Below are 24,464 nucleotides of genomic sequence, written 5' to 3' on the forward strand. Positions count from 1 at the left end.
AAAAAAATGGATTATTTTTAAGTATAACATTAGAATATGAATAAAGGATGAGGATGTGGCTTTTTATTCCATAGAAATGGATACATTTCCAAACATGAGAAGTAAATAAGAAAGCATGCCTACCATTGAAGTTGGGGTCCCTCCCGATTTTTTAATATTCTTGGAAGGCATTCCATGAAGGCGACTGAGTCTGGCTTGGAAACCTGGAAAATCAAAGTCCTCACTTGAAGGAGGGTTTATGATCATTGGAGCATGGAATAAGATTCTATCAATTCAGAATTCAAAGTCAGTTGGAGGGGGAAATGTATTGAACAGTAGTGGGGAAGAGGCAAAATTCACACTTAAAAGATCCGAACCAATGCCTAGTAGGGTTTTAATGCAGCCAGCACATGACAACCAATTGTTTAAGCATTAGAGGATTATCCAGGGTTTTTCTTTCCTCCCAATTTACCTTTCTATCATTTCAACATTTTTACCATGGGCCTAGCAAGAAAGCAAGTCAACCTTCCTAATAAATTGAAAGCATGAGAATTCAGTGGGAGCTGAATTGCTGGTCACCATGTTTCCTCATAGCATCTTGCGTCTAGAGTCTTTCATTTCCATTTAGCGCCTCCTCTTTCAACGACTATTCCTAGACTGACTCTATGTCCCCTGTATCCATCAGTCAGGCAGTGCTACTGACCTCTTCTTCCCGGATGTGACATAAGGGGGAAAGAACCAGTTAGGATACTTTCAAAGACAGGATCTGGTAAATTTTTGTCCAGATCAGTAGGATCTTCCTTTTCCCACCAGGGAATGACTCCAGTGATGCCACAAGCTCCCCCTGATTCCTTTTCATAAAACCAGTCGCTCTGCTCATCATCACCTGTGCAAATACAAGAAATCCCCCAGAGATTCAGTTTTAACATCCAAATAAACCGAGTTGTCAGATTCAGATTTAAAAAATACAAGATGGTAATTAAATCTGAATTTTAGATGATTCATTTTTAATATAAATATATAGTATTTGTACAAAATTTTTAGTATACGTCCAAATACGAAATGGGTCCTACATGTACTAAAAAATAATTATTTGTCTAAAATTCAAATTTAATTGGGGATCCTGTATTTTATCTGGCAATCATCTATATAATCTATAAAGAAAACTTTTTATTCTACACCATGGTTTCACTTAAGAAATTTTTTTTAATACTATAACAAGAACTTCCATCAACAATAACATAAAATGTTATGTTTCAGAACCAATTTAAAAATGTGAAAACCAATAATATACTGGTTAATCCTTTGGCAAAAACTGTAGGGAAATCCAGTTAAGTTACTACCCTTTCCATATTAAGGAAAAATAAATCTCCTGCCAGGAATTAAATGGTATAAAATTATAGAACTCGTTCTTTGCAGCTGATAATGGTATATAATTAGCTTAATTTCATGATTTCTATGGAGTGCAAAAGGGGAAACAATCATGAACAGATGTGGCTAAATGAAATTAATCTGATTAAGTTCATTAAGAAATAGTTGTGAAAAAGTTGATTTTAAATGAAAAGTGACAACACTACAGAGTTTACAGAGAAACTACACTGAACCTCTACAAGCAAGGTATTTTTAAAATAGAATCCTATTCATAGTAAGTCTGACTTCTAGGACCATCCTTGAGTGTAACCATGAAGTAACAATCAATTTAAAATTCAGTTTGAAATGTGCCCTTGGTGTGAATCAACAGTATTTTTGTTTTTTTGTTGTTTTTTTTTGCGGTACGTGGGCTTCTCACTGTTGTGGCCTCTCCCATTGCGGAGCACAGGCTCCAGATGCGCAGGCTCAGAGGCCGTGGCCCACGGGCCCAGCCGCTCCGCGGCATGTGGGATCTTCCCGGACCGGGGCCCAAACCCGCGTCCCCTGCATCGGCAGGTGGACTCTCAACCACTGCGCCACCAGGGAAGCCCCCAAATCAACAGTATTTTGTATTTTTTTAAAAAAGGAATAATAAAGAGATGTATATGGGGACAAAAAAACAAAACAAAAAAAACCTCAAAAAAAGCAAAAACAGAAAAGCAGATGGTTTTAAAAATAAGAGACAAATAACATTTTGAATATGATCTGAGATTCATTAGTCTTCTTCAAGATTCTTAGAAAAACTACTAGCTTCTAAGAGGGTCGTCACAACTGCTGTAAACTTTTTCCCTTTACAGAAGATTTTTCGTTTCCAAAATCTCTTACTACAAATGTTTTTAAACACAAACTAAAAAAACCCTTAAACTTCCATTGAAAATGATTTTATGGGAAATGGCTGTATTTAGAATTATGAGGGAGTTAAAAATTTAAACCATTTGGAAAACCAAAGTCACCTGTTTATTTCAATTGAGGATTTAATAAAAATTATTTTTTTAAAACAACAAGAATTCAAAGCACAAATATATTAGTACTTTCATTGAGAGTTATAGTAGAAGTTCACAGGTCAGGTATAAGCATAAGAAAAGAAAGGGAGTCACTTGAAACTGACTACCCTAGATCTTAATTCCAGTTAGACAACATTATAATAGAAAAATGGGGTTATTTTATTTTTGATGTGATATACAACTTTATTCTTAATACAGAAATCAAATAGCTACAGATTAAGAACTTGGGCTCTAAAGTCAGACAGAACAATTAGATTTCTACTGTTTTGTAACACTGGGGAAGTTACTTCAACTTTATTAGTCTGGGTTTCATCATCTGGAAAAAAAAAGAGGGGGAGATCTCATAGGGCTGTATTAAGAATCAAACAAGAACTTAAAGTAAGTTAAATGTAAAAAAGCAATTAGCAATATGAAACATGATAGGCTCACAATAAATGCTAGCAGATTATTCTAAGCCATCCAGTGCTTCTCAAAGATGGATAGGCTTGTCAAAACGTTATTTTTTTAAAAAGTGTTTTCATTTCATTTCATTATCAAAGGCAATGTTTATAACATAACTTTGGGTAGACATAGGTGTTTTAACAAGAATTTAGGTATATTATCAAGGTAGTCAAGCTTACTCTTAGCCCTGAGGTTCTAACATATTTCAGTGAAGTCTACGGTCTTCAAAACAATTATGTATCTATTTATCAGGGACAGATGGTTTACAAGTAAGCAAAAAGGAATAATAATTTAATTTACTTAATTTGTACTGCCAAGAGGAGGAATAGACTAAGAAAAAAATGTGGCGCAGCTATTATTTTATCCTTTTTTCATAACATCATTAAACTATTTATAATTAAAAAAAATTTTTGTGGGTTTTTTTTTCCCTTAGAAATTACTGCTTTCCTCTAAAGGTCTCAAGAAAGGAAGAAAACACTTATGATAAGTATTCATATGTATGTATCCTGCCCCCTTAGTAAGGTTTTCATATTTTCTACTGGGACAGGTAGTTTCAAAATAATGCCACATTAAAGTGTGAAAAGCTTCAGGAAATTTCAAAGATGGGAAAGATGTAAGTTGAAAGACATTACTGTTTAACAGTGTACAATATTGAATTCAGGAAAATGGTCTAATTACTTACAAACTGGATAGGATGAATAAATGTCACAGCTGAATAAAAATGACAAATGACTTGCAAATCCACCTTTATTAATGCTTAAACAGAATTAAATACATTTGGAACCAGGTGGAGAATGAGAACCAGGGTCTTGTGAACTTGCTAAAAGAGACAAAATTGAAAAGACTTGAGGTATGTAAAGCTTTCTCAAGGAAGATAATCCTTCCTTAACATTATTAGCTCCACAGACTAGCTTTTGGAGATAATTAAACCCCAGCCCACTAAGCAGTGTGTGGATTGCACTAAGGTAAATGGATTGCAGTCATCAATTTATGAAACAACTAGTAATAAGCACAACTTAAAAATGAAGGCATTTTTCGCAAAGAGATAAAAAAATAGCATCTCAGTACCTTGTCTTCCCTCATCATTGGTAAACAAACCAGCATCAGTGCTGCTGAGACTGCTGGATTCACTAAAATAAGGGAAAAGAAAAAAAAAACAGATCAAAAGAACAATTGATCTCTCAGTTGTCGAATTTTAAAGAGACATGGCAGCTCAGAGATGGAACTTAAGCCTGACAAAGATCTGAAAGAAAATAAGATGATTTTTTTTAATCAAACTGCAAATATCTCGGTTCCATTAACTACAGAGCATATTATTTTTGGCACATAAAACCACAGGAATCTAATGGGACTCTGACAGCAAGCCAGATGTGACTGCAACGAGGTGCTGACACAATTGATGCACTTTATTATCTGCTTTCATCAAATGCTTACTGCTCCTTTCTTATTCCAGGCAATTCAGCTTGAGCCCTGAACACCACTGCGCAATAAAATGGGGAAAGTCCCAATCAAAAGCAGGCTCAGCCTTTCTTCAGCACATGAAATAAATACAAGGGCCTGGGATAGAATTACTTTTCATAACCATATTTGCAAATATTCCAGAAGAGACATTACTTAAGAATTCCCAACAACTCTATTATTTGGCAAGGAGGAAAGAAGTTTACAATGGTAACAATCCATTAAATCAAAGCTAAGGTCTCTCTGAGCAGAAAATGAATATCACCAATTATTAAGGAGGAAGTATACAAAAATAACAGGTTCTTATTATTTCCACAGAAGTTGGAGAGTATGATACAGAGTCAAACTTAACATATAAATGAAAATAAATAGTAAATATTCAACTGACATGAATTAAACTGTCACTTAGTTTTATCAGAAGCGATGCTTATATGAGAGTCTAGTTAGTTAAAAAAACCATAAGGACAAGGTCAGATAATAAGGGGTTTAGTTTTTAAACAATATTGAGTGATGTTCTTAAAAATTCTCATGTACTTTCTTTTTACTGTAATTCTTAATTCTAACCAATCAGGAAATCGCCCCAGGTGATTTTTAAGTTATAATACTTTTCCATCAACAGGGAGAATTCTGTAATCTTAGTTTAAAAAAAAAAAAAAGCATCCTAATCTGTTTTAAAATATTTCAATTGGGAGTTCAGCATTAAAATTCTAGATGAAATTCTAAATCCACATACTTTTTCTGAATACAAAATATCATTTCAGATTGTTTGATTTTTAAAAAATAAATATAAACAAAAAGTATAAAAATTTAGGTGGCACATTCTCCCAAGAAACTGAATTAGTACCTTTTTCTTTAACTTTCTTCAAATTAAGTGAATGTACGAAACTATCCTGCACATATGTTAAGGAAAGAAAACAATAGTTTTTAAAAGCATCATATCAATACATATTTTCTTATTTACAAACAGGTATGCTCTTCTATACATAGTGGTGTTAGACTATTAAAAACATTTCAGAATCTTTCTGCTATTTAGCTGACCAAACTACTATGGATTTTTTTTTTTCTCTGTGACTGAGTAGTGCTTTCTGGTCCGCCCTCATCAACACAACTCTAATAAAGGGCCTTAACATACACACCTTGGGTTAAATTCTTTTTCTGAAACCCTCGAGGCAAAATTATTTAAAATTCATACATTTTTACACTTTAGAAAGGTACATTCTAAAATGCCTAAGAGGAGTCTGGGGTAGCACTTCATAATCAAACATATTAATATATTTTTTCAATTAAATGAAGGAATATCCATGTTAAATACAGGTCAAGTTAGGTCTGGCCACAAATTAATTAGTTTTTCACAGCTTTCAGGATTCAGATTTGCAGATAAAGGGCTGTGAATCTATGTGCCTTTATTTATTTATTTTTTTCAATGGTCTTCCAATCTCTCTGAGTTCAGATTTACCCCCTTTAATCTATTCTACACATAGCCAGCTTCATCTTTTCAAAACATAACTGGTTGACTAAAAATATTATGGTATCCTGGACCACAAAAAGGACAGTAAATAAAAACAAAAGAAATTCTAATCAAGTATTGACTTCTGTTAATGTGTCAACATTGGCCCATTAGTTCTGACAAATGTACCATAGTAAACGGATGATATTACTAATAGGAGAAGCTGGGTGTAGGATGTATGGAAACAGGGTATACAGAAACTGTGCTATCTTTGCAAGCTTTCCGTAAATCTAGAACTATTCTAAAAGAAAGTTTATAAAACACACAGGTGCATATATGTCTGTGTGTAAAAAAAAAAAAAGTCTATTAAAATTCTTTTTGTATAATATAGGTAACTAATAAGAATCTGCTGTATAAAAAAATTAAATTCAAAAAATATTCTTAAATTATTTCCTCAGATTTATAGGCTTAAATTTAGTCATCAAGGCTTTCCATGGATGGGCTCCCACTTAAATTCTTCCCATCCCCATCTCTGGTCCTTTTGTTTATGTCCTTTCTCCAAGAGGTATCCCTATCTCCTCTCTCTTCTCTGCTGTTCTTCTTAAAGATACAAGAAAATCAGAATTCCCTCTCTAAGATCAGCTCTTAGCCCTTAACGATCCTTGGCCTACTTTGAGATGTTTTTACACGTGTTTTAAACAACATGCTTCCTTATTTACATTTCATCTAATTGACATCTAGCTAGTTGCTCCAAGTATATCATGTAGTTGTTAGTGGGTACAATAAATCAGAACAAGAACTTAAACAGAAGCAAGGCTTTCCATTTTCAGGAGCTGAGGGTCATTATGGCTTATCTTCAAGGACACCTCTTCCCACTGTTTTTTAGTATGACTTTTATAGCACAGTATTTAGAGGAGAATATATTCCATGAATGCTTGTTGAATTAATGCATGGATACCAATCCCAATCCCCTGCCCCAATCTGTTCATTTCCTATATTTTCTATTCTTGATACCTGTGCATCATCTGAGATTCCTCTTTCTCATTCATCCTCCCAAAAATATAGGCAGCCAACCTTCCACTTATTCCAACTCTTAAAACTGCTCCTATATATTTTTTTGTCCTCTACTACTGCTGCCGTAATTCACCTCCCTCTTAAGGATGGACTGGAGGTCAGCCAAAACTAGACGAGCCACTGTTGTCAAGGTCAGGTATCTTGATAAAATATAAATCTAACTGACTAAAAATTCTTCACTGACTTCCCATTACTTATATGATGAAATCCAAACTACCATTGCACACAGGCCTTCAAAACACAATTATTGCTGTAGCCTCCGCTCCCACTTTATGTAATGCAGTTACATTACCTATACTTTCCCACATACATAGCACTTGCTTCACAACCATGTCTCTGCATAACTTATTCCCTCTACCTGGGATGATCCGCCTTAACTCCTCGATATCTGAACAAGGCTTTCAGTCACAGTTCTTTAGGAAGTTTTCCCTCACCAGTACCTTCCACTCAGCACATTTCTTTTTCATCATTTGCTTGTTTGGCTATTCCAGGTTATGAGGCTGAAGAGAACCGGGGCTGTCTTATTTGTCTTGGGACCATGAGTGGTGAACAGTAAACAGCAGTTATTCAGATGTGTGTTAAATCACACACACAGAGTGAAGTAGTTCCGTTCTTATCTATAAATCAGTTCCAAGGCAATATATAGCTTTTTATAGTAGGAAAGCTTTGGAAGTGGTCTCAAAAAATGCTTATTCTTGTTGGGAAGATACTTTAAATATTTAGCAATCTTCCCACAGAGGGAATATGCACCTAACTCTTAAGTGACCACAAAGAATAGCTGTATAGGTAAGTTTAAAATATGAGGAAATAAATTTAATTTATTCAAGAGTGAAAACATCCTTTTTGAAAATTTGTACTTAGCCTGTTGACTGCTGGGTAGCCTGATGGCACCTAATACTCAAATATTTTTACAATGAATAGAAATGAAGAGAGTTTTATCTCATTTCTAGTCCAGTCTGTCAATAAAAGGAAGACATCAATAAGAGAAGGGGCTTACACAATCAATCCAGAAAGCAGGTAATCTGTGAATAATACAGAATTGAGGATCTATCTCAGCTGCCACACACCCTCCCTCCCAGCAACTAAGCAAGATAATTACTTTCAAGTCAAGCTGGATGGTCCTCAGTCACAATGGCCCAATACCTGCATACAAATAATTCTCATTCCAGTATAAAAATGACAACTTTCTTGGAAGAAAAGCAGGTACCATAAACTTCTCAAAACCTCCCTGAAACATTTATGTAAATTTTAGTTCTTTAGGAAAATTACATAAATAGCAAACCACCTCTAATAAAAGGTCCATTCTATAAACTTATACCAGGTCCTACGCATACCTGTAACCACATTTACAAGGGGAAAGACAAAAATATATATATATACGCTTATGAGATCCATAGCTCACAATCCACATGATTAAAATGTTGCCAATCTTACCAATTAAAAATCAAATACTCTTTCCCAGACCATTTTTAAAGAATATTTTTTTCTTGACCATAGTTGTGCATTTGATTTCAACGACATGCTTAAAAGGATGAACAGTGTCAACGTTTTCTCATTCCTGCAGGTAACATTAGTTCTGTGTAAAAGAAAAGTGATCACTTACCTTTTGAAAGTGTCAAAACAGTCCTTAACAGCTATCATTGTGGTATACCTCTTTTCTAGAATGGACAGATTAGACTAACTGCCAAAGGATTACTGCTTCTCCCATTTGTCTAATGACAAGATCAGGAGCTTCTAGACTATAAATTGGGTTTTACAATTCATAAGTGATCAGAATTCCTAGCAGTCTACAGACTTCTTAAAATATCTAGCCACTCACAGTGAAGTGGTATACACTTTTATTCTCAGGAATCAGAATAAACTGATGAACTGTGACACTAAAAAGCACCGGCGGCTAGAGCTCTATAATTAAACAAGTAAATAATTATAAATGCAATTCTAACAGTTATAAATGCGCTGTTATTCAAAAGCATTCTTTCCCATTGAAAATCCATTTCCTTTTCTCTTTGTAGCTGAAAATTAAGTCATTATAACACAATCAAAAAGACTGTTCATAGATCAGATAAGCAATTTTGCTTTGTGCTAAACATCATAAATTATAAGTAAATATAACCACGGTTAAACGGTAATATCACTACCATTATTATAACTTATGATTATTTTAAAATAGAATTAAAATCCGAAACACATTCAACGGCAAACAGTGGAGACATATTTTTATATTTAGAGAATAGGAAAGTCACCTTTCACTCATGAGTTCGTCTGAGACTTTTTGCTCTTCGTATCCCATTTTGTCCTTATTGGTCTGGCTCGTTTCCTCACTTTCTAAGACTACTCCTTCGTCTTGGATTTTGGGTCCTTGTCTAACTATTTTCAATTTCCTCTTCTTGACCTTGCTCTTGGTAAACTCGTGACATTGGTAAGCTCTGTTGTCATGGTCCATGTCCTGATCTCTACAGCCTTCGAGGGGCTGGGTCACCGTCCGCTTGTTAGCGCTGTCCTGCGGGAGGTCCACTGCCATGCGCTTGACCTTCCTCCTCCTGCGCAGAGTTCTGTTCCCAAGGCTGTCCACGGCAAAATCAGACTCATGCCAGAGAGGTCTTTTCCCTCGAACGTTATTATTTAAGTTCGACGATGGCCTGCGCTTTGCCACTAACATTTGGTCGTCAGAGTCACTGTGATCTTTTTTATTATTATTGTGATTCTCTCTATAGTCCTTGCTTGGTTCTTCTAAACTAGAATCAGAGCCTTCACTTAAGCAGTGACCGGTCTCCCACGGGTGATGAACATTATACGACCTCCGTTTTCTCCCTCTCCGTTTCCTGGCCTGGCGTTTCAGAGGGCAAGAGATACTTCGAGAATGGTCTCCAGTTTCGGCAAATCCACCTCGAGCTTGCTCCGAGCTCTCCTCCAGGGCTGAGACAAGATCATGAACCAGTTCTTCCATGGTTCGACTGAAATGCCTACATTTTTTTAAAGAAAGAAAAAAAAATTTAAATAGTCAGGGTCAACCGTATTAACCTGGTTTATTGCAGCAGACAACTCATTCTAAATCTGACTAGAATGAATAGTTATTATAAAGAACTGTGTAAAAGCTGCTTAATTTTCCTATCTAAGATATTACAGTTCCAAATATTCTGACTCACTTTTAAGTTTTCTCTTGTATAAGTGCTTTTATTAAACACAGGAATTACTTCAAGATAGAGTAAGCATAATATCAGCAATGAAAGAGCCCAGGGATTTTATATTTTTACTGTCTAATTATGGAAAAGTTATTTCTGCTTAAATCACCATACCTTAGTCTACTCCTGTCCTTTTCCTAAAGCCAGTTTTCAGAGCAGGTGTACAGAGTAAAGAGAACTTTCTCAGTCCCCCTCCACCACACACACACACACACACACACACACACACACACTAATTTCTAAGGAAACAAGGAAACATACAAACTTTTTCTCACCACATGCTCTACCCAGTCACTGCCATGACACGCGAGGCAGACAGAAAGATAGGCAGCTACATTCAAGGTTTGTAATATATGTGAAAAGAAAATTTAACCAAACGCTAGGCATATATTGAGACCACACTAATCTCGCAACCGAGTGCAGAGGAAACTCTGTTCGTATTCAACCTGGAGCCCCACTGATCTAAAATGGCCCATCATTTTTCTTACCATTACTCTGAAGCAGTCTCTTAGGCCTTACAAAAACAAAAAGCAAAAAACTGAACTATGTGAGAAAATCATCCACTAGTCAGCAGGGATAAACATTAGTGTTCTTTGGGAACCTTTGTAAATTATATGGGTCCTTTCCAAACCCAACAGGGCCCAGACACATGATTTTATTTTTTAAACATTACAGGTAATTCAAATATGCACCGTTCTTATGAAGATCATGAACAATCATTTCTTAAACTGAGTTCTAGAAGCACCTAGGATAAAAATATTCTCGATTATAAAGGACTGTATAGTTTCTAGAGTCTATAGCAGGGGTAGGCAAATTTTCTATAAAGGACCAAGTAGAAAATATTGTAGGCTCCACAGGCCATTAGATGTCTGTCACAACTACTCAACTTTTCCCATGGTAAAGCCAAGATAATCATAAGAAATACGGAAATGAATGGATATGGCTATGTTCTAATAAAATTTTATTTACAAAATCAAGTGATGGCCAGCCATAGTTTGCTGACCCCTGGTCTACATACAATCTTTATAGTCTATAATTTCAGGTGTTCACAAGTTCCCTTTAACGACTTTCAACTTGATCTTTTCATTTTAATGATAACTTGAAAACAAACACACGTGTGATTCAACTGGATTTAACACTTACAATACAAAACACACATAAGGCTTCCAACACTTGAGTATTTATTATGTGCCAGGCTCATTTCTAAGTGTTTCATATGCATTACCTCATTTCATTTTCACATAATAACCCTATAAGGTGGTAGCAGAAATACACAGAAACAGAGTGTTAAGGTAGGCTTGCCCAAAGTGACACATGTAGGAAGTGGTAGAATCAGGATTCAAACTGTGGCAATCTGGTTCCCGAGCCTGAATGCTCACCCAACTATAGCCAAGAACAGCTACACAAGTCCAGTATCCGGTTTGCATTTTTATTTATGATTGATTTAGCAGCAGGGGATACTATTTATTGTTGAGACAGATTTAATACGCATCTATGTAAAGCTGATGACTCACAGTTAAGCATTGTATTCTTCTGAACAGAAAAAAGGGATGGGAGACCTGAATCAACATAAGGCACTGGGCAGCTGGGTGGTGAAAGTGAGTCGAAAAGAACCAGTGATGTAGTCCTCAGTAAAATGCACACTGTGAGCAATTAAGTAATAGGACATTGTCTTTCAGTTAATGTGGGTTTGTATTTTCCAGATCTATCTCCTTAGACATTCTGAATGAATAAACAAAAAGTCTACATAGACAAACATTTTTCAAAAACATGGTGATTCAAATATATATATTATAAATGAACTCTGGAGGGCCGCTAAAATTTTTTTTTTGCCTTTAAAAGGTTACTTGGGTTTCAGAACACTGAATTTGATGAAGAGAAATATGCATCACATAGGAATTAGCATTAAGCCAATACAAGGGCTACAATTCCAACTACATTGATAAGCCAAATGAATCTTATTTCAATACCTAAATGTTAATAACTGCCTTTTTTGTTTTCCGTTTATTGCAGTGAATATTTTGTTTTTTTCCTTTAACACTACTTCTTTGGAGGAAACGTAGTCTGAGAATTATTATCTCTTGCCTTTTTTGTTTTCCGTTTATTGCAGTGAATATTTTGTTTTTTTCCTTTAACACTACTTCTTTGGAGGAAACGTAGTCTGAGAATTATTATCTCTGAAAACAATACTGTACCTTTAAAAAAATTCACTGGAAGCCAGTTTAACATGTACTACAATAAAGATCCTTTGTCTAAAGGAAGACTCAGTATCACCTGGTTCTGGAGGAATTTACTTTTTGAAGAAATAGTTTTCTTATCAATGGGTGAATGACTGGTTCTAAATAGTAATATGAAATTAATTAACTCAATGCATGAATATAATCTCCAACTAAAATTGCAGGTTATTTTGGAAGTTAAACTTTAGTGCTTTACTTTAGAAGAGAAAATGTAATGGTCCTAACATTAGAAGAAGCTTAGCACATCAGATTTAATCTACTGAAATTTGATACTATTCATTAATTTCATTTAAATTAATTCATTATACTGCTGTGACTAATGCAGTTTAACCAAATATAACCAATACTATTACTAAAAATGAAAGCAAAATTTCTTTATAACATTATTAAAATTGTGCCAGCCTTATCTGATTTTATATTGATTTTCTTAAGAGAAAATAAAAAGTATTTTAACTAGAAGAATCTAATTTATTCCATGATGTGATTCAAACATGAATCAACAAAAAAACTACTTTAAAAGGCTTTTCAAAAAAATCCCTATAAAAACACAGAAAAAATACATTTAAGTGACATTCAGAGTTCAAATCACTTTTTCCCCTTTAGTTTCAACTCACCAGAGTCCTGCAAGTCAATCTCAACCAAAACCCCTGTAAATGAGCCAGTACTATTACAGCTAGTCAAGCTGCTTCACTTACACCTTCAGGTAAAACTGGCGTCAACAAGCTTCACAGAAATAGTCATTGTAACAGACCATCACATGATCAATAGCTCATTTATTTCCTTTGCCTTGGCAGTTACTGAAGACCATTGCCCGGAAACATTTTATCCTAAAGATATTTTCCTAAATAAGCCCTAAATGAGAACTGACAAGTTGACCAAAGAACCAAGGGCCTCAAAGGGAGTCAACAATGTAGAGGCAGGCATAGCAGGAGTTAAAGTCCAAGAAAGCCCAGAAAACAAATTCCCTCCCAATAACCAACAACTAACCATTTTGTCAATGATTATTACTTTTTTGAAGCCCGTATTGGCAATAACTACTATTCCTAGAAGGGAAAAATATAGCATATATAGGAAAATTAGGGAATAATTTCTTTTTCTGGATACCGATAAAATAACTGTAACAAGAGGATGCACATATGTGTCTACTGAATAAACCCACCAAGTTCATTATAAAACAAAAATCTTCCAGATATACCTTAAGGGTAATTGACTACAGCTTTCACATATCTAGCTGAGGAAAAAAAAATTAAACTCTTTACCACCTCGTACATGGTAAAATTCACATCTTCATCTCTGTAAAAGATTACATCTTCTACAAAGTTAAGTAATTTTAGGAGTGGAGTGCTAAAAGGTACCTATTAATAAATACAACTGTTCAATTGGCTTCAAAAATTTAAGGGAATAACGATTTACGTGTTAGACTCTGTATGAATAAAAATTCAGTGAGTGCTAAAACACTGAACCAACAGTACATAGTCAAGGACTATGCTGATGAATATATACTATTACTACCACAAGCTTAAGAAGAAAATAGTTTTGGAATTAGCATGCCTTGATATTCATGTTAGCTTTTACTTAAGATAGGAAACGTTGGTTGGTCCTAAAAGTATATAGCAAATAGCCAAACAGATTAAAATGAACACATAATACTGTAGACCATGACCGTGGGAGACTAAACAGGCAAATGATGAGCCTTAAAGATGCCACATCAAGGGCTAAATTTTATGACTAATTTAACAAAATATGATTCATAAGAATGTTCTAAAGTTTGATTAAGATTTCTGCTGCTCATAGGAATTTACAGATTTCCTTCCTTAATGGTAATATTATTTGTTCAAACAAGTCTTTATCTCAGTCTAGTAACCTATTAAGAGATTACATCTTCAATTTTCTCTATTTATGTATTTTGGGACAGATCATAGGAAATTAAGAATAACTCTAACATTAAATGGTAACACTTGGGCTAGTTTAGAAATTCCTTGACATATCAATATAAACCATTAACTGTAAGTAATCTTCTCTCTCTTTTAAAAAAGTAGCATGGGGGTTGGGGAACCTATCTTATTCTGAAACATGCAAATGATTAATTATAACTTTACATTGACACTAGGCAATAAATATGGAATAGAATTCACTAGGGGGAAAGAAAGGCTGGGAGGAAACTAGGGAACATGAGCTTTAAGAGTCAAAGCAAGAATTTGGAAGCTAAATTATACTATAGTCATCAGCCAGAGGACCTTGGACAAATTACTTATCTTTTGATTCTGTTTCTTCATCATAAAAATGTGTATGACTATCTTGTAGGGATTCTGTGAGGATAAGAATGGGTACTTATGTGTGAGAGCAGTTATTTCACCTTTCAACAACCTCTACACACAAATAAGAGGAAACTGTTATTGAAATATCAAATCATTCTTCTTTTAAGGTACAAAGTATACTATGAATCCTGAGTATGTCATAATAAAAGCTAAGACCATCAACTTTTCTGAGTTCTTGAACCTCTCTGAATTACGGTGAGAGAGGAGTAAACAGACATTTGTAAAAATCTTTCATAGAATTTCAAGAAATTTAAGCACTTCCTTAAAGACTTTTATCGATTAAAAAACAAACAAACCCAAAAATCTCAGGTTAAAAAAAAATTAATGCTGTGTATTTGACCTACTCCTATCCTAATAATTAATATACAGATATAAGAAAAAAAAAGATGAAAGGATATCATCCTTCCAAGTTAAGAGCCACAACGTTCGCCCCCAAACAGATAAACTCATTTCCCATGATGGGAGCAAAAGTTCTACTGACTTGCACTCAACTAGAGGTGTTGCTGGCAGCCACTACTTTGTCACTTCTGTCACCACGGGAACCCCCAGAAAGCTTTCTTTCCTCCTTACCCTAGCAATGTGACAAAAAGCAGTTCATACATGGCTTTACCAAAAAAAAAATCTAATTCTACTTTCCAAACAGTGATTTTCTATTTCTGTTTTCCAAATAAGGCAGCTCATTCATTATTTAAATGTGAAGATCATTCTTTTGATTTTTTTTTCATTTAACAACTTCAAGAGTCATTCAAACTTCTTTCCTTATACTGTAAACACTTTCTAAAAGTAAACTATTGAATAAAAAACTGTCTAAGGAAATAAAGTCAAAGTCTAAAACAAATAATGTAAAGCCTAAAAAATAATTCAGAACAATTCTTGTTAACAAGCAAATATTAAAGTGCATCTAGGCAACCTTCTAATATTTAGGAAATGAGTCTCACGCATTGCTCACACATGGTGACTACTCAATATTTTTGAATATATTCTGAATTCCTAGAATAGGAATGAGAATGAAGGCAACTGAATATTAATTACAAGTACCTAGCATAATGCTTGGCACATAACAGATGTTTTAAAAAAGTCTGCTGGATGAACAAACCAATCAATGACAATGAATGAACAAACAACAAAGGAAATATATGACTTGACTGAAAATTTGAACAATCCAGATTTCAAATTACAGAAACCTGACTCAGACAAACCTGACAGTATGAAACTGAGTTCAAGACAAAAGGCCAAAAAACAAAAAAAAAAAGTTATTTAAAAAGCACATATTCACTATGCAGTTTTCCAGACCTAAATAAAATCAAAATAGCAAATAGAAATGAAATGGTAGAAGAAAAGGTCCAGAATCAATAGTTTATTTGTAATGGGCTTTCTTTTAAAGCAAAGCCACATAAAGTGAAATAAATAGATACTATAGCTCAGTAGATCAATAATGATTCAATAGTTTCATTATCAAGAAATAATTTTAAAAATCTGTTCAGTTCAACCTTCAAAATCTTCCCCCCCCGAAAAAACCCTCAGAAATTGACTTTAAATATAAAGCACTAATAAAGTAAAAAGTAATAAAGTGTGTCAAAATTCTAAATGTGATTTGTCCATTAAATGACTCAAATTTTAAAAGGCAGGTTAACATTTTAAGTACCAAAATAGATACTTTTTGGACCCTACTTTCAAAATTGTATGTGAATGAGGTGGCAGGAAGAGAAGATAGACATTCCCAGCTATAAAGATTTTATAAAAATATAATATGAACTATATTATATAATAACTAGTTATATACTAACTAGTTAACTAAATAACTAAAGTTATATAATAACTTGCACAAAAAACATATTTCCTGACACACAAAAAACATAGAATTTTTATTATTTAATTGTATAAAACTTTTCTTCCTTAGGCTTTTAAATTATAAAATAATATATCAGTTCTACCTTTTAACAAACTATTAAGAAAGAAAGGAATCATCTACATTTACCCATGTGGTGCCTGAAAATTGAAAAACCATCCCGGACATTGGAGAAAAAGTTGAACTCAAGATGGGAGTTAGATACATCAGGAATTCTAGCCTGGTTAACAAATCTGGGCATATACTTTCCGGTTTATATACTCCTTGTGATATGGAATCTCATTCGGACACATAGGCAGTATGCTAGGAGAGTTAAGAATTTTTTTTTTTTAGATATACTGGAATCATACTGCAAATATGATACTTGGGTGTATATTTAAACTACATTTGCTCCTGTCTCACCACCTCTAAAATGCAAAAAATAATAGGACCTACCTCAAAAAACTTACAAGAGATGATACATGTACTTAAAACCCGGCACCAAATAACTGCTTAGTAGTAGCATCCCTAGTGGCACTGATATTTCGTCACTGGCATAAAACACACAGGCATAGTACCTCTATATTATAAAGAGGTACCTAACCATGAATTGGGTGGAAGGTGGAAGGGTGAGAAAGGAGTTGAAAGAGTCATACTTTTAAATTAAATAGTCACTTATCACACAAATCAGTATCACTATAACAAGAGCAGACCAGTCTACAGAGCACATTTTGTCTTCCCCCCCCTCTTAAATAGATGCTTAATGGTGAAACATTAAGAAAGGTACCCTGGAGAGGGAACCCCGAGGTGATGGAAATGTCCCATATCTTGTTTTGTGTTGTGGTTACACAGTGTATACAACTGTCAAAACTAAAAATACTAAACACTTAAGAACTATGTGTTTTATTTTATGCTAATTGCTTCACTATTTTAAAAAAAAAGGCTCATTTAAAAAAAAAAGTGCTATTTTTCTCACAGGATAATGTGAGCATTTAAAAGGAGCATAACCAAGATAATGGCTATAGTTCCCTGTGCTATACAGTATATCCTTGTTGCTAATCTATTTTATACATAGTTGTTTGTATGTCTTCAGCCCATGCCCCTAATTTGCCCCTCCGCATTATCTTGTAATAACTTTCAATGGAGTATAATCTGTAAAAATACTGAATCACAATGCTGGACACCTGAAACTAATACAATATTGTACATCAACTATATTTCAACTAAGACAATTTTTTAAAAAGGAGCATAAACAAGTCTATATTCATTATAAAATGAACTACAGGATGATATGATCTCATTCAAAACATTTTAGGCAAGATATTCTTTTAACTTTTCAGTGATAGGTGATGCAAAAGAAATTCTTCAGATCACAGGCTACTAGAATCCCCCATATTCTCATTTGCTGCAGATCTAGGAATGGACAGACATATTACAGCTGCATTTCACCTGTTGTTCAACACTTTATGTTTGAGGCCAGTCAGTGGAAATTTTGCTTCTTTCACTGTTAGTCTTAGGTAGGCTTGGAGGAAAAGGGTTTGGGAGAAAAACAAGACCGGAATTACAGAGCTTTCAACTAGAAATCCAAAACCCAGCTTCTAGCTCTAGGACTAAAGGATGCATGGCAACACTGGACAAGTCACTTAACTATTCTGTGCCTCTGATCATCTCCTAGCATAGGGCTGTCATAAAGGTAAAGTGTGTGTATTTGTGAAAGCACCCTGACAAGTCAAAGCAGTTTATTATTCTAAAGTGGCGTTGGTGCTATGATACTGTAGTCGAACTCCAAATTTAATCCTGATATTTACATGTGCTCAAGGGACACCCCATGCACATCTTATCTGAACTAGAATGGAACGTTCAAGGGGCAGAAACTGGTAGGTTACTCCTACTCCAAAAACCCGGGGTAGGAGGGCGAAGTCTCCTCCACTACTGAACTTCCAGGAGTCTAGATTTCTGGGATTTGATCTTCCAAAACACCTGGGATAATCTAGTAAATTTAAAAAGGCAAATGAGGAAATAAGGCCTATATTAAGATACATTCTTCTGTACCCTCGTCTTGTCAACAATCAATGAGGAAATGAATTGCTCCTGGAGTACAGAAAGGTTCACGCCTAAATTATCGTGGCGTGGTAGACAAGCCATCAGCAAGCATTAACTGTATTCCTTCGCAAATCTTTAGCACACACCTCAACGCCTTCCTCAAATTGCGTCCATCCCAGGCACGAGTGAGAGAGCAAGGCCTAAAGGTCTTCAGATCATCCATCGCAACTCCCTCCCCCTTCCATTCCAGGTCCAGCGGCCTCCGGCCATCACACCCTTTCCAGATCTCCCATCCCCTGGGCCGCCAGCCTCACCAGCTGTTCCCGGCGGCTGGAGCTCCGATCGGTTGGCGCCCGGCGGCCCCGAACATTAACGACACCCAGGAGCCTGGCCTCGAGCCTCAGGCCCGAGAACAGACTCCAACTGCCACAGCACCAGCGGCTTCCCAGGAGCAGTTCAGCATTTTGAGCTGAGCTTCCGGAAGCCGACTGGAGGCGGAAACCGGATGCCGGGAGCAACCATTAGTTCTCCTCCCCGCCCCCACCCCAGCTTCCTTCTCCGAGGGTCTCCTCCTTTTGCTCGCAGAAGATATAGAAGCCAATAATTTGAAATTTTTCATAAGAAAAATTTCTTAATTTTTCTTTCTAGTCTTCCGGAAACTGAAACAGTGTGAGGGAGAAAATGTAAAGTCAACGAAAAGTTGAACCCCCGGGACCAGCGGAATGGTTTAGCCCGGTTGCCTAGGAGACCCAGAGTAACTCCAGCGGTGCAGCTGGCGCGCTGAGGCTATGGCCACGTTAGCCCGGTTGCAAGCTCGGTCGACGACTGTAGCACATCAGTACTACTACAGGAACAGGTAGGGCATCAACTGGGGGAGCGCGAAAAGGCCTGGCTTCATCCCCAGTCCGTTATTCCTCAACAGGAGCTTCCTATGAGCAAATTCCCTAACTCGCTGAGTACCACCCACTTCTCTTCGTCATTTGTGGGCTGCAAACAGAATCGCAAATTTAAAAGTAGTGTTAGCATACAGGGGGATTATAGATGCAGGAAGCCATGGTTATCAGCTGGAGATAATTTTAAAAATTTCAGTATAATTAAAATTGTAAAATGAAGTGTTTTCTTTTGACATAATCACTCAGCAATGTGATGAAACCTGTGTCCTCCTTGTGGAAGGATTAATGGCCTGACTGGGGTCGCCCAGGTTCCTTAGCTGGGTGAGCTCAGAGTATCCCCCATCTACCTGGGGATTTGAACCTCCTTTATGTCACAAATATCATTGAACTCAACTGTTCTGTGACTCAATTGTCTTCCCGAAGTGACAGTATCTAAACTATTCTTTTTTTGTACGCGGGCCTCTCACTGTTGGGGCCTCTCCCGTTGCGGAGCACAGGCTCTGGACGCGCAGGCTCAGCGGCCATGGCTCACGGGCCCAGCCGCTCCGCGGCATGTGGGATCTTCCCGGACCGGGGCACGAACCCGTGTCCCCTGCCTCGGCAGGCGGACTCTCAACCACTGCGCCACAAGGGAAGCCCTCTAAACTATTCTGACAGGATAATCAGTACCAATATGTTAATTAATAGAAGAGGGCTAAGGAAGACACTAGCGGCCTTATCCATCTCTCTGCACCTAATCTTCTCACTAGTGGTTCATTTGAACACTGGCCTTCTGGAAGCAGTGCCTCAGAAGATTTTCCAACTTAAGAAAAAATCCAAAAAAAGTAAATCAGACCATAGTAGAAGATAGTGACATGCTAGACCAATGGAAAACATGCCAAGAAGACAGAATCTTGCTGAGCTGTTCTTATTCTAACAGTTTTCTCACCTACTACATTCTTAGAGCACCGTGTACCTTTTACAGCACTTGATCACAATTTAATTTTACATTCTGTTGTGAGATAATATATGAGATATATAAGTATCATCCCTCTTAGCTGCACAATAATTACTTGTCTAATAATTCCATAAATGAATCTTTCAATCAGTCATTGGTCCTGGTTTACATAAATGTATGAAAAATAGCTAAAGACAGAAATTATGTATTATCTATAATTATAGATAAATTATGTGGAAGGTCCTGTATTTATGACTTAGATATCTAAAAGAAATAAATTCCATCCCTCTGATGTTCACAGCCTAATATGGAATATAGGCATTTAAAAGATAATTACAACAGAGCAAGCATGAACAGGAAGGGAAATGACTAACATTTCTTGAGCACTGATTATATGCTGGGCATTGCATTAGGAACTTTTCCATACAGTGTTCATTTGGTTTTCAAAACTTTACAAGTGAATGTATTAATCTATATTTTTAGAGCTTGAGAACAGTGTTCTAGAAAAGCTTGGTGAAGTGTCATGCAACTGCAAACAGACATAATTTTTTTCTAAAGATTTCAGTGTTAATCTTTGTCTCCATCTCCTGACTTTTGACAATGGGCACATTTTCCCAAAGCTGGAGGTGGTCTGGAGAAAAAACTAGGGCCATACAAAGGCCATGATGAGAATAGGCTGGCATTCCTTCCATTTCATTTATTATTAATATTTTCAGTATGAAGGAAAGTCTCTAAAGATCACGAAGGAATCAAAACTTCCACGTTTGCCTAGTTTAAAAAAAAAAAAGGGTATTGATTAGCATAGGAGCAAAAACCATATAAAATGTTAGTATATGAAAAATTAAACGGGCAATTTCCTTAAGAAATTGTTGTCATTTCTCATCTGTTATTGACTAGATTAGTTCTTTTGCAAACTTCAGTGTACATGAGAATCACCTGAGGGTCTTGGTAAAATGCAGATTCTGATTCAGTGGGTCTCAGTTATGGCCAGCAAATCTGCATTTCTCACAAGAGTTCCTGTCAGGCCCCATTTTGCATAAAAAGGGAGACTTTGTAAGAAAAAAAAAATGGTGTATGGGCCTATCGTTTAATTTGTAAACGTCCGTACAAGTTATATATTTATTCCTTCTTTACATGAGGCAAAGAAAATAAGGTTCAGATGGATTGATAATTTGTATGAGGTCATACAGCTACTAAGTCTCAAAACCAAAAAACCCAACTCTAAGGCTTATGCTCTTCACTACCATACTAGACAAGATTTTCTTCCCACTACACTGGTTTTGATGAATTAACTGACAGGAAGCACCAAGATCCAGAAATCCAAATGGCATGAGCATACTGTTTCAACTCCATTAGCATGTAGGCACCAGAGTTGGAAGAAACAATTTTAATTCTTCCTGATTTGTTTTATTGTCTTCTATGTTGGTAACAACACAGTGGCAAAAATGTTTCTACCTAACAGCTGGCACCAGATTGCCTCTGAAGTTGAAACATGACTTTGCTGGGAAAAATATACTATGACTAAGTGCTTAGATTAGCACCTGAATCCTCCAGGGCCTGGGTGTCCACCCAGGAAGAGAGAAGCTTCTCTGCCTAACATAGGGGAAAGATTTGGAATTCCAAGAAGTGAAGAGCAAATATGGTGGTAGCTGATGTGATAAGAAAGCTAGGGGCATAGGTAGAGTTGTGCATTATCAAACCTGTCCAAGCCCTTTGGGAAGTTGCTCCCACAAGAAATGTTTGGTGGGCACTCATGTTTGGTGGTCTGCTCATCAAAGAGACTGAATATTGTGTCTAGGATGTTACAGGGTGGCACAAAGATAATACACAGTTGTTATTTGACTAAGTATTGGCCTTTTTTTTTTTTTTAAACTTTCACTATTACTTCCTAGTTTCATTTCTATTCTTCTGAATTACTGAGATTTCTTTGTGACTTATTGGTCATTTATGCTATCCTATTTGTGGAAAGAAGAATTTGGTATATGTTCATTAATCATATTGTTCATTTTCCCCATATCCTTATTTAAATTTCATCTAGTTGATCTGTCAAATGCTAATAGGAATGAGTTCAAAATGTCCGTCTTCCACTTAATTCCACTGAGTTTCCACTGTGTGGTATCGTTTTATGTCATGTTATTTAGCTTATATATGTGTACTGGTGTGTGTCTCTTCATTATTGGCTATATATTGGTCTTTTTTGAATGTGCAAAATGTTTCACCTTTGAATACTACTTGCAGTTTTTTAAAATTGTTTTTATTATTTCTTTAAACAGATTTAATGCAGTAACATATAACTTGTAATATTAATATTGATCCTCTTTTATCTGATCTGAGTTAATCATATAATTTTTGTATATTTCTCTTCACAAATAGCACATTTTAGGGTTTTAAATAATTAGAACCCAGGAAATTTGTGATGGGTTAAGTTCATTTCTTTTTTTTTAATTTAATTTTTATTTTATATTGGAGTAGAGTTGATTTACAATGTTGTGTAGTTTCAGGTGTACAGCAAAGTGATTCATTTCTACATATACATATTGATATATAGGCATTTTACATGTTCACCCTATGTTAAGCTACTTTTTAATTCTTGTCCCTCTCTGTCATGACTTCTCATGTAGAAGCTGTGTTTTATTTTTTTGTTTTAGATTTTAATATTATTCAGAAGAGAACTTATTTCTAACATTTCTTATGAGAACTTAATGCACTCTACTTAGATTCTCAATACTATATTTATGAATTAAATATTCACTGATTAATTAAATATGAATGGAGCACCTATTATGTGCTAAGGACTGTTCTAGGTATTGAGGATACAGCAGTGAACAAAAGAGTCATGAGGGAGACAGAACTTAAATAAACTTACATATAATATTTTGTCTTGAGGTGATTGTAACCAAAAAGAATAAAGCAAGGTAGGGTGAGCAAAGCGTGAACAAACATCCTGTTTTAAATAGAGTGGTCTGAGGATGCTCCTCTGATCAGGTAATATTTAAACAGAGACCTAATAAAAGTGGATGAGTAGGCCTACTAGATAGGGATCTCAGGGATGAGCCTTCAGGAGCTGTAACATCAAGTGCTATGGCCCTGTTGTCAGAAGCCTGCATGAATGTGTTGCAGGACAGGGTTGGAAGCCAGATCATTTGGAGCTTTTAAGCCATAGTAAAGATATTGGATTCTACTCTGATTAAGATAGGAAGTCATAGGGGATTTTCAATAGAGGAGTGACTTGATCTGACTTCTGTCTTTAAAAATAAATAATGAAGAAAACTCCGAACTTATTTTGAAATTGGTAGAGCATTTTGATTTTGTTTTCTTTTTTCTGCTTTCCTCCTCCAATTCCATCGTTTATTAGTTTAACTCTTTGTGGCCTGTTTTGCTTGTTAAGAAAATTAAAGTCAAATTTGGCTTTATGAGAAAAATAAATAAGATTTGAAATCATTTTAAACCATATATAGTTTTCTAAAGGTATATAAGCAGAAATTAACCTAATATATGTCAAAATCTCTTCTAATTAACTTAGCTGAAGGGTATATGTAGGGGAATATTGAGAAAGCGGTTGCTCAGGAAGAGGGCTAGAAGTTCTACAGAGACACTGTAGAGACCAAGTGGCTAACTCAAATTTCCAGATCCCTTACCCTCTGAAACGGGGCATGGGGAGTGCGTGAGGATAGAGAGAAAGGAGTAGAAAGAGAAATAAATGCAATTGAATATCTGGTATGTGCTGAGAACTCTGTTAAGTGCTTTCACAAATATTATTTTATTTTGACTTTCACAGTAATCATATGAAGTGGTTTTTATTATTCCTACTTTACAATGGAGGAAAATGAGATCTTAAAAGTGTAAGGTACTTGTTCAAAAATATCAAAGATCTAATGAAGTTTGATTCATCTCAGTCCAAACCTTATGCTTGGAGTATGGGGACTTTAAATCAAGTCCCTGCATGGAATTAGGTACATCAAATACATAAGGTCTAACCTGCCTTTCTAAGGTCAAGTTGAGGAAAGGGACACACTTGGTATGGCAAGTACTCTCCAGTACAAGACCAGCGATTTACCTGGACTTCATTACCTTTTGTCAACCTAAAGTATAATGTTCCTTAAGTTGGCCTGATTCTGGAATCCATTATTCCCATAAACATAATTAATTTGTTTCTAACTCCAACATAGTCAAAGGTTCCTGACTGTATTCTTAGTTTAATTAGTTGGTTTGA

At 35.6% G+C, this 24,464-nt stretch overlaps 2 protein-coding genes across 10 annotated transcripts in view; one reads left to right on the plus strand and one right to left on the minus strand.

The window, feature by feature from the left end:
* GPATCH2 (G-patch domain containing 2) overlaps nucleotides 1-18,918 on the minus strand; it is a 187,991-nt gene extending 169,073 nt beyond the window's left edge. For 5 of the 9 annotated variants that reach the window (XR_016392013.1, XR_002645345.3, XR_016392015.1 and 2 more), the window contains exons 1-5: nucleotides 18,568-18,716; nucleotides 9,057-9,776; nucleotides 3,903-3,964; nucleotides 683-865; nucleotides 124-203 (exon numbers count right to left, since the gene is read on the minus strand). Coding sequence is in view for 5 of the 9 variants with exons in the window: in XM_022579236.2 (XP_022434944.1) it covers nucleotides 124-203; nucleotides 683-865; nucleotides 3,903-3,964; nucleotides 9,057-9,776; nucleotides 18,568-18,644 (1,122 nt within the window). In the remaining 4 variants the exon portion in view is untranslated. The other 4 variants (XM_089906860.1, XM_089906852.1, XM_022579237.3 and 1 more) reach the window with 3 other exon arrangements.
* Nucleotides 18,919-19,110: 192 nt separating this feature from the next.
* The window catches only part of SPATA17 (spermatogenesis associated 17), a 190,196-nt gene continuing 184,842 nt past the window's right edge, over nucleotides 19,111-24,464 (plus strand). Inside the window, exon 1 of the mRNA XM_089906876.1 lies at nucleotides 19,111-19,277. Within this exon, the coding sequence (XP_089763002.1) occupies nucleotides 19,210-19,277 (68 nt within the window). The 5' untranslated portion in view covers nucleotides 19,111-19,209. The remainder of the gene's footprint in view (nucleotides 19,278-24,464) is intronic.

The sequence above is a fragment of the Delphinapterus leucas genome, chromosome 1 (genome assembly GCF_059928025.1).
Source record: "Delphinapterus leucas isolate spDelLeu-1000000601 "Yukka" chromosome 1, BTC_Dleu_Yukka2, whole genome shotgun sequence".
Lineage (NCBI taxonomy): Eukaryota > Metazoa > Chordata > Mammalia > Artiodactyla > Monodontidae > Delphinapterus > Delphinapterus leucas.